At 38.3% G+C, this 11,328-nt stretch overlaps 1 protein-coding gene and 1 long non-coding RNA gene across 2 annotated transcripts; one reads left to right on the top strand and one right to left on the bottom strand.

Moving 5' to 3' along the window:
* The first annotated feature begins 3,536 nt into the window (after positions 1 to 3,536).
* On the top strand, positions 3,537 to 5,853 carry LOC148909851 (uncharacterized). Its single transcript, XR_016120227.1, has 3 exons — positions 3,537 to 3,749; positions 5,254 to 5,300; positions 5,544 to 5,853. It is a non-coding gene; the product is annotated as an uncharacterized LOC148909851 (long non-coding RNA).
* A 490-nt stretch (positions 5,854 to 6,343) lies between these two features.
* On the bottom strand, positions 6,344 to 11,052 carry LOC116294144 (uncharacterized). Its single transcript, XM_031701689.1, has 5 exons — positions 10,958 to 11,052; positions 9,754 to 9,846; positions 8,904 to 9,508; positions 8,305 to 8,451; positions 6,344 to 7,957 (listed from the first exon to the last, which is right to left on the bottom strand). Exons 2-5 carry the CDS (start codon positions 9,830 to 9,832, stop codon positions 7,373 to 7,375), a joined length of 1,416 nt encoding a protein of 471 aa, XP_031557549.1. The 5' UTR covers positions 9,833 to 9,846; positions 10,958 to 11,052; the 3' UTR covers positions 6,344 to 7,372.
* Positions 11,053 to 11,328: the final 276 nt, after the last annotated feature.

The raw sequence follows: 11,328 nt of genomic DNA, 5'->3' as shown, positions 1-11,328 counted from the left end.
TCCCCATTTCTCACCTCTAAATCGTGTCCTGATGTCCCCACACCACCTCTAAATGCGTGTCCTGATGTCCCCACACCTCTACCTCTATATCGTGTCCCGATGACAACCGCGGTTTGTTTCCGTGGTAAACTGAACCGAGAGAAGAACTTCAGGGCTTTTTTTTTGATAGTTCACGTACATCTTCGCAGTCTTCAGTCTGCCGAGACTTTTTACAAACAACAACGGCAACTGTTAAAGGAAATTAAAAGTATAGGATTACAACTTCAACTTATTTACCAAAACGTGATGTAAAACGATTCCAAAAATAATAAACTTGAAAGGCTTTATAATTGCGCAGCAGTCTTGAGGCTCACTTCGCTTGGCGCAAAGCATCAATAAAAAACTCGAATTTTCAGACCAACTGGTTGTTGTTGTTTTTTTTTTTTTTTTTTTTTTTGTATCGTGGACCACACTGGGAGGGATGGTATTTGCCTCCGGTTCAATTCCCGCAGTAATTAACGAAATAATCTCGCCATGTTAGTCACGATTGCGATCCTCCCTTGGGTTACTACATTCTTATTAAAAGCTGAGAAAACTTAGAGACGCACAAAGCTTTGACGCTGGACTTACTAAAGACTAGTGATTGATGATATGATGCGCATGCGCGCTGGTTTGGCTGTTTGCTGTCTTCCCGCCCTGGTTTTGGTGTTTTCAACCACTATCGAAGGTACAGTGAGCTCTTATTTCTACTATATATAAGCAAGTTATCTCTTTTATCATGGCAATGGATAGTCACTCCTCGTGCGCCGAAGTCTGCCAAGTTCCGACTTCAATTCGCAAAATCTCTTCGTATGCAATAGTATTGGTTTGACGGTGACTTGGTGATGGATATTTTGCTATAACAACTTACCAAATTAGAATTTAGAATTTCTTGAGTATCATTCCTTTATTGAGTGGTGACGCTTTGAAGTTTGGTAGATGTCAATGTGAGTTTGAGTTTGTTTGATGTGCTGTTCTCTCCCTAGCCACAAGGGTTTTCTCCGGGTTCTGGAAAAAAAACATCGTATGGTTTTTAAAACAACTATGCTTTTGTAATGCATTAAGAATTTTTCTATATTTTCCATCGCTATTAATTTCTCGCCATTTTTTCAGTCTTTGTTAGTTTTTTCCTTTTGTTTGACCTGTTGGCATGACGAGAGACAACGCGCAGACGTCGAAGATGATCAGACCGATAATTACCATGATAATTTTATGTTATTTTCGAGATAAGATAAGATCACACGTAAAGAAGTTTACGTGATGTTTCCCCCATTGAAATAAAATCACGCGTTATTAATTCCCTTGAGTATTATTTCTTTGCTAGGTAATAAAACCAAAGAAACCTCACATTAGGAAGGCTACGAGTCATTCCTTTTAGTATTATTACTTTGTTTAACGGTTGCACACAAGAAGACCTAGATCCCTAGATATGACTGCTGTCGAACAAATTAAGAATCTCATTATTAAAAAGATCTACACTTAGTAATAGAGCAGTTTTCGTATGACTGTGAAAAGCTCAGTGCCATAAGCGTGACGTGCCGTGACCGTGGTGTTTTCTAGAATTTTAAATGTCTTGTTTTTTCGCGCAATGTCATTGGTTTCGACAGTGCTGTGACCTTGGCGTGACCGTGTCCGCGCCGTGTTTATGACGTGTTCCGGGTATTTGATTGGATGGAGAGTAAATTCTCGAGCAATGTGATTGGTCTAACGTATCCCTTGCTGTGTCACGACCGTGTTCGTGCCGTGAGCTTTTCACAATCATACGAAAACTGCTCTAAATGGGACAAGAGCCTAGACGCTACTTATTTCTAAATTTGACTCGTTTTTATTGAATTAGCAAAGAATTTCGCATGAATCAACGCATTCTAAGTCGGCACCTAGCATATTATTGACCAATCCAGTATTTATAGTCCCAAACATAATAATATTACTTAGTCTAATCCTTGATAAATAGGATTGGTAGCCGACGCTTGTAAACCCTTTGTGTTAGTTCTCTTTATGTCTAGTGTAGTTACAGCATGCAGTGATTCCGCGCATGCGCCTTGCTGTTGAGAAGCACTCAAAATCGATATACCTAACGAACAAAAGGCAGTTATTTCCCCTCTGTATTACTGATGAAAACTATTGCTAAATTAACTGTGGAAAAGTCTAAAAAAGTCAATGACCCAACAAATTATTTACTATTTAGAAAGCCGTACAGTTGAAGATTTTCGGTGTCGTAGTAATTTTTTCGAGTCTAGTTTGTTATGCTTACCTGAAGGTTTATTTCATCAGGACAAATATACGACTATGGATTGGACAGACGATTCATACACAAGTCCATCAAGCAATACAAGGACGCATCATACGTGTTTCCATGGATACCGATATATTCACATTCCCTGTTGAAACGAATAAAAGATAAGCACCTGATTAGAAAGAGAACCCGCTCCAGCCAAGCGTAATGTTATGCACAGTTTGTGCTTTGGGTGCTGTAACACTCCACCGTAAGTACATACCACGTGTCACGTGATCTCGTCACGTGATGACATTAAGCTCATCACGTGATACTATAAAATGTCTCGCCTACATGTCGTCACGTGATGGCATTATGCAGATCTAAAGCACAACATGTCACGTGATATTACTATACTATTACTATATTACTATTATTATAAGATAAATACGAACTATGTTTCTAATTTACTATACATTCAATGTAGAGCAGATTCCCTATATCCAAGTACATTCTCCGCTGTCTTGAAAAGCGAAGGGACAGGCAACAGAGATGACGTCGGCGTAAAAGTTAGGCCAGTTTTGTAGAGAAGTTATATTCTAATGTCTAAAATTCACTAGCCGGTCTTCCTGTGGTTTTAACGGTTTTCATATATGTAGTTCCTCTTAACATTAAATGTTAAATTATTTCTGTATTATAACACACAGCGATGTCCACAGCTATGCTTCACAGCGATAAGAAATCTAACCAATCACAAAAGCCAAGTATTCTGCTCTGAATAGTTTAATCACACCAAATTAGGAATCATGACGTCAACGACGCAGGTGAAAAATCCCGAAACACGAACAACCTTTCTCCTACGTATATACTTTATACTTAAAAATAAAAATAGTTGAATTAAAAACAAAATAGATTTAACTGTTTTAAATCTTGCTTTAAATGATTGTCAGTTTCGAGCTGCAAAGCTTAGTTTTCAATTTTTCAGTGAAACTTGGCGAAAAATCGGAGTTGTTGCAATTGTACTCGTGTCGTTTGACCCTAATAAAATCTTTTCAAAAATTAGAAATTTATTTAGCTTTTTGTAATGTTGAGATCATAATCTTTATCAATTGGGTATTTTGGCTACGTATTTTTCAAACCAACTTTTCATTAATATTCCAGGGAATTCTATTGTATTTGAAGAATTTCATTTAGAAAACCGAAGATTTATTTATAAGATAATGTTTTAAATATATTTAATTTGAGGGAGAAAAATTGGTTTTGAGCCAATAGCGAAGTTAATTAAACCAAAATCTGCTTTGGGAAGAAATACCTAGCGAATCAAAACCGAATGACGACTAGTAAGACGTAATTGAAATAGTGTGAAGAATATTATTGTTATTACTGACAACAGAGTTGCTCTCGTAAAAAATTCACTAGATAGATAAAGCAATATTACGAAGCGGCAGTTGAGAATGCCGAATGCAAAAAAGGCTTGGAAAGCAACCAAGAACAAAGTGAAGAAAGTCCTTCCAGGGTATGTGGATAGAAGTTTAGTGAATTAAATTTATTCCAACATTATTTCGACTGAGAACGGATTAAATTAAAGGTTTCTTTGAAGCGATGTAAAGGAATGGATATCTGAAATTCAAATGGATATCCAAGCTTATATTTTCACCATTACAAAGTAGTAAGAAAAAAAATTATATTTCCAAGAAGAAAAATAGTGCCGGCCAAAAAACAGTACTCATTCGCTTGATAATCCCTTGTATATATTTTTTTTCTGAGTATTTACTTTAAAGTATTTCATTACATCATTTCGTTTCTAAGCTGGAGAATTCCACATTCTTATTTATCTGAATTCTAAATTTGAGGTTTATCGACAACAGTCTTCGTATCCGATTTTCGGTCTGTCTTATCTGGGATCTCTGTTAAATGCTTTCGGTATTCAGAGGTCTTGACTACTCAATGGAGAAATGAATTGTTTGCAAGACCAGATTTGTATGGTTCATATGTTTGTTTTTGTTAACAAATTAAGAGAATAAATCAGATTCCGAACTTTGCGGACGGCCAAATAATAACAGCAACGCTAACACGGTTAATCGAAATTTGATTTTTGCTTTTAATTACAAAATTCTGTTTTGAAAAATATCTCCGTATTTGGTACAAGACTGTTTCCAAACGAAGGAATACCAAAGAAAGGTTCGTACCTAGCCATGTTGGATGACATAAAAGAAACTTATCATAAATAATATCATTGCTAAATAAACCAACATGGCGGCTATGTGACGTCACATGCATGGCAAAAATAATCCAATATGGCGGTCGTTGATTGTCTTGAAATTTTAACGAATTATTTTTTGGTAATTATCGAATCCCATAATGGGTATAACTCATGCGCGTCGATAATGATGATGATTTGGGACTACCTTATGGTTAGATTCGTAAATTATACAAATGGATAGACAGTGAACAATTATTGAATACTCTTGCACGTCTGTGTAGTCAGCGGTCACCCCCCATTAAGATTGGGCAAAAAAGAGAATAGAGAAACCGCATTATATTGTATTGAAGTGTTTTAATGCAAGAAATAGGTTATCATGCAGACAAAGTGCTTTTATCCGATCAAATCCATCTTTCTATGATTTTCACTCAACTAGACTTATCTGTGAATAAAAGTGTTGAGCCTTAACCAGAACTGTTTGATATCAGTTGAATGCGATGGTCAGCTGTCGTAGCGGTTAAAAAATCTTCCTGAAATAGCTTCCGCTGTGTTTATTATGGCCTTCGTAATGCGAATGGTGTTCGGGCCATTCTGCGGTTGTGCGCCATGTTGTCAAAGGAAAAGCCGACAATCTTCTGGACATACTCCAGATGGAATTGATGATATTTGTGGCGATAAATGTCCCTTTTTCGGAGGGAAGTCCTCCTCTGAAGTTGCTTCACTAGTAAGGTATATCTCTGGGGAAACAGTACTGAATGAAGAAAACACGTGTACGGTTCGACAACGTTCTCATTTATGTTCTTCGCTTCTTCTTCAGAAAAGGCAAGAAGGATGACAAGAAACCTGGCCAGGGGCCTCCTCCGGGTAACTGAACCATATTACTTATTTACTTAAGAAATCCCTCTTACTCAGAAAAGACAAAGAAATTACATTAAAAGGTTGAACCTCCCTCAATTCTCCGATAAACAAGCTTCTTTTTTGTGATATTCAGTGATGAAGTCATCAAATCTTTTACTTTTTCCTTGAAAAGTGAAATATCTAACAAACGAGCGGAAAAGTTCAATGACTCAATTTAACTTTTTTTTTATTGTCTTAATTTTCTTTTAGGACCTCAAAAAGTCATAAAGGCAGCACGGAAGATGGCCATGAAAGGAGCCATGGGGGGAATGTAACCAGTGACGTACTTGAATACCTTTCTGGGGAACATTTTAAATTACGACAGCTATTTTCAATATTTTCATCAGGGAATCATATTCACGGTGTGAAGGGAATCAAGGAAGACAGACATTTATACATATTTGAAATATATCTTTCGCAAAAAGTCCATTGACTGTAATCAAAGTTCATCACAGCCTTTCAAACATTTCAATCAATTAATAATTAAAATATCTACAGAAAGATTAATATTGGGAGATAAGCCAAGCTTTTATGTCTCTATTATTTATAATAATCGAATGTGATTACCTTCAAGTATAATAGTTTTGATCATGGATTTGTTTGAGGAAGCCACAACGTAGATAATAGTACTGAAGGCGTTTGGTTGTTGGGTTGCAGGCATTAGAGCTGCGTGGTTCAGTAGTCAAGATCGAGGTTATCGGCATTGAATTTTATCTTAGTGTCATGGTCTTCCAGTAAAAGTTCTTTCACAAGCAGACGTAGGAAGGAACCATGCACGAAAAAAAACCTATCATCTTTACATTCGTGAGTCGATGTTGCCAAATAATTGCGGATGCTACATAACAGTAAAAAAATTTTTTATATAGAATAAGCTTGACTTGTTTTTCAAGTCTCGCGCGTAACATATGCAATACCTGAAGAATTCAGCGCGTGCGGAATGATAAAAGTCTCATTGAAAGAGTGCGTCTCATTCTCCCTCGGAAATATTAACCTACACACCACATGACCAATACAACGTAATTGTCTTATTTTATTGTATTTACATTTTAGCTAACATCATTAAATGTTAAATGTTTGTACAACTGTATGTGACCGGAGAAAGAGTTGCACTTGAATCGTAATTTTTAGTATGCACTGAAACAACTGAAAGTATGTACAATAAGAAAGTAAAAGCTTGCGAACAAAAGTCGCACTGTATAAAGGCATTTGCGAGCTTTACTCCATGATCATTACAGAAAAAAAACATGTTTTTATGCTACCTAGTATTATATTTTGCGCATTTGATCATATCAGTGCATGGACAATGCGCGCAATACAAGCAACAATATCTAAATATCATCCTATATTATTTAGTACTGACTAGTGAACAGAAGGACGAACATTTCTGTTGAGATTAATTGTCGAAAGAATTTTAAAAATTTAACACTCAAATTATATACAACCAAAACAAGAAAAACTTCATCATTTTCCCCTGCACCATAAAGGAAAGAAATTCCTTCACTCTTACTTATTCTTGAATTGGTATTCTGTGAGGACTTTCTTAACGGCTTTGGATCAGTTCTGTCATCCTCTATTCTAGATTAACTCGTCGTTTTTCAAGTCTACATTGTGTTTTTGACTGATGAACGACTGTTGACAGATTTCGTAGAATGACGCATCTATTTGCACACTTCACTGTTGTGTATGTAGGCTTACGATTTGTGCAGAACGTCGGCTGAACCACGAATCTCTCGATGATTCTTTCGACCTTTAAGTAACTGAAGAGCCAGATGAATATTAATAGAGAAAAGATGCGGTTTCAAACCTAATAACAGATGTAGTACTGTTGACATGGTTTTTAAGATTATACAAAATCTATTCTGACTTTTCTCTAATGCTGATCGTTCATTGCGAATCGTTATTTTATGTACACAGCAGCAGGACTGGAAGGATCCGTCTCGAATAAATATTATCAAATTCATGCAAAAAAACTTGCATTCGTTCATCTAAATAACGTAGAATAACGTCATCTTTTCGTCTCCTGCAGAATACTCCGGTGTTTAATCCCACATTGAACCCTTGTTATCCAACTTTGTCATAAATCTTCCATAATACGGTCTCCTAGCGACGACAGGGCAGCACTGTCGAGGACACCCTGGTGCGCATGTGCGTCTACACGCCGCTGGACAATTTAGTGGGCTCAGTGGATACCTTCTGTAATTTTCAAACAAATTTCGCGGGTTTGAAGAATATTGTGTGGAGAAATATCTCATCTGTGGTTTTGTGTACTGACTATCTCCTGCACGGGTCCCATACATGGTTAAGTATGATGGACGTGGGCGCTTTGCTCGTGCAGTAAGGTATGACGATAATACACCATATGGTTGCTGTACACTTCCGTGCAGTTGTGGTTGTTCTTGGTCTTGTTGTTGTGAACCATAGCAACACTGTGGGGTACAAGGTGGCTTACAGTACGAGGGACAAGCTGCTGGGCAACTAGCTGCTGCAGGTGGTGGAGGTGCAGGCGCTGCTGGAGGTGCTTTGGGATTTGAATCAGCCTTTGGTTTAGGCGGCTGCGGTGAGCAGCAATCGCTCGCGCATTTTGGAAAACAATTCTTTGGGTTTTGACAAGGAAGAGGACAGATCTAGGTGTGAAAGCAAGAGAAATGCCATCAGTTTCGTTAAGAGGCGTAGGTGCATTATGGTGCTTTGTGGTCTTTTGTTTCTTGCCTCGGTGTTGTTTTTACCCAGGACAGCCCACAATGATTTTTGTTTATGGAATTCGGAAAAGGCCTAAAAATACTTTTTCAAGTACTCCAAATAGAGACGGAATAATTTAATCACTTATTGTATTATATGTAAGCTATGTGTCTGTGTAAGTCACCTCAACATCAGTGAAGCTCGCACCTCGTAAAATAAATCGTAAAGTACAATGAGTGCTTTAGTACGTATAGATGCACATAATATAATATTAATTTCGTTTCAATCTTACCGGGAAGATCTTGGGATGCTGTGAGCATTTGTAGATAACCTTGAGGTATTTATAGACACCAGGACAGATTGTGGTATTGTCTTTTGCGAATAAATGGTTATTCACTGCTACGATACACTTTCTTTCGTGTCCACAAAGATCAAAGACCTACAGAAACAAAAAAAGTCATGTTTGAAACCTGGAACTTTTGCCATTGATGAGGTACTCATAAGCTCCTATTGTTATGCCGCCAATATGGCAGCTATGTCATTTTACCAGGTCGGATCCAGGGGAGGGGTGCAGGGGGTGCGCACCCCTCCCTGATTCCACTTTGTGCCCCAATTTTGAAGATAACCAATACTGTTTTTTACCATTTATTCTAAGAGGTGCACCCCTCCCTTGGTTAACTTTGTGCGCAGCACCCCTCCGTGAACAAAATCCTGGATCCGCCACTGTTTTACACTGTTGGGAATTATCGCAAGAGTGTCTTGGGTATTTCCTAGACATAAAATTGTTATCCTGTACAGCTGTGGATGATTCAATTCTTTGCACCTGACTTTGCATCAAGATGAAACACGAATGATACCAGATCAATCTAAGGTCTTGCAGGTTCAACTAACCTTCTCGTTCACTCTGTGCTGCTGTTCGTTACAGTACCCAGATGACGGTAAAACATCATGATGGCAGGTATTGTTATCATCCCGACCATAGAACGTGCTGTACATGATAATCCTGTCTGACCGGTTTGGACACGTGATCCGTAACTTCTTTCCCTCACAAGCTGTTGCGGCCAGCTGTTGTCTCTTGAGGTACTCAGGCATCGGTGGGGGTTTGGGATTGCAACATTCTACGTTACATTTGGGTATACACCATTTTGGGCACCCGGCAGGACATGAGGGAGGGGGTGGTGGTGGTGGTGGTGGGGGAGGGGGTGGAGGAGGGGTAGGTGGCGAACAACAGCTTGAAGTGCATTGTGGGTAACAGCTCCGAGGGCACGAAGCAGGACATGCAGGAGGCATGGAAGAGATGGACTGGGGATAATATCCAGCTTGCACTTTGGCCTGAGGCTGTGCATAAGGAAAGCGGTACTGGCGTTCATTCTGTGCATAGGGGGCCTGGAAGTGAGAATACGCTGCCTGGACCTGTGCGTAACCCCTGGGAGGCTGGGCTCGAGAATATGCAGCCGCGTAGGGCTGGTAACTTGGATTTTGGTTGTAGTTTATTCCTGTAAAAACAATAAACAAGGTATAGATGAAATAAGATTTGAATGCGAGGATGAATGGAATGAAGGAAGGAAGGAAGGAAGGAAGGGAGGGAGGGAGGGATGGAGGGAGGGAGGGAGGGAGGGAGGGAGGGATAAAGAGGCCGTTGAGTTGAAATTACAAGACGTTCAGCTCTGTTGTACTCAAAATGTCATTACCCTTAACTACAAAATCGACTGGAGATGTTGAACACGTGGTTTGTTTTTACCTTGTAATGGTACCGATGACTGGACAATGGACGCACCAGCTGTAAGGAGAATCAAGACCAGGCAACCTGGCCCACGCATGGCGGCGACTCTTTCTGGAGAAAAAGAGATTAGTAATTGATTAATATATCATCCCGACACAGACAACGAAACAGAAGGAGCATCGATATATATTGTGGGGACCGCGTTTTAATTCAGTTTTGAATTCACAGTTGCTGAGCTAACTAGCCTTACCCTCAGAATATTCACGTGTTGCGCGCAGGCTAGATTCAAATTAAACAAGATTACTATGTATACGTTGATGGCAGAGGCTAACGGGACGGGCCTCACTTCATATAATATATCCTATCGAGCGTTTTCATCTTATATGTAAATAAATCAGATTGAGAATTTATCTTATCATCTTAATGGCTATTTTTCAGGTACCCGCGCAAGCGTTCTGATCAAATGCCCCAAACAAGCGACCTGCTACCGACAACATGTCTCCTGATCACCACCAATTAACACACCTGCAATTTTTTCTCTTATTATTTTCTCTTAATTTTATTACAATTTTTTGCCATGAACGAAAATAAATATTGACAAGCTCAAGTGGTTTATAGTTATGCTTGCCTAGCTTAAGTCTCACTCAACTAGAAGCTATTTAACACTAACTGGTATATTTTCTGATTGAAAAGCCAAGAGTACCTGCTTGGTTGTGAGATCATTCAAATCGACATCTAAATATACAAGTATAAAGTTATTAACAGTTAACGAAATATTCTGATCAAAACCATGAGTTAACGACTCCCTTTCCTTAAAATAAATAAAAGTTTTATCCTTTCATTTGCTGTTAACGACACAACAGAAATAAAAGTGGAATATTTCCCGCAAACGATTTTTTGATGTCATCGTAAACACTGTCATCGCACAATCGATTAGACTGTCCATAGAAAATAACAATTCTATCCTAAAACTTTAAACTCCAAACACTGAAATTTTACACACGTGCTTTGAATATCTTTCTCTTTAATGAAAATAAAAGTTAATTTTCTAGCGGTCAATGTGGCAGTCTCAGTTTTCATCGGTCCTAAGTTAATTCGAAAAGAAAAAATAATTGGTACTTAATATTGAAAGACAGATTTACAATGGTACAAAATTAAATATAAAAGGAAGGGAATTAAAAGGGAAAAAACTAAAAGAAAATAAAAGATGAAGCTTACTTACCACAGATGAATTCTAAGAGTTTGATTTCAATAAAATGAAATCAAAATAAATCCATAAATTTGGACAGTTCTTGGACGCTCAGACCTAATGGTTTCGTTAACACTAGAAGGATAACAATTATGTCATTCATGCGTGGCATTGCTATGGTAACGACCTAGGGAGAAAGATCGACGGGTGGTGGTAAGAACAAGTCGTTTTGGCGGGTAAGCAAACCTCTTAAACTAGGTGAATACATGAGTTGAACTTATTCAGATTGATTGCCAGAAATCCTCAAAAGTAGCGAAAAAAAGAGAGGAAGGCAGCATCTTAATTTTTATATCTGAGTGTACACAATAAGCCTTTTCATAGTTTAAGAATCGACTCCACTGCGC

Source organism: Actinia tenebrosa, unplaced genomic scaffold (assembly GCF_029948245.1).
Source record: "Actinia tenebrosa isolate PJP-AT-01 unplaced genomic scaffold, QUT_ActTen_1.0 PGA_scaffold1__47_contigs__length_23844297, whole genome shotgun sequence".
Classification (NCBI taxonomy): domain Eukaryota; kingdom Metazoa; phylum Cnidaria; class Anthozoa; order Actiniaria; family Actiniidae; genus Actinia; species Actinia tenebrosa.
Note: the sequence above shows the minus strand (reverse complement) of the source record. Positions and strands in the feature narration are given on the sequence as shown.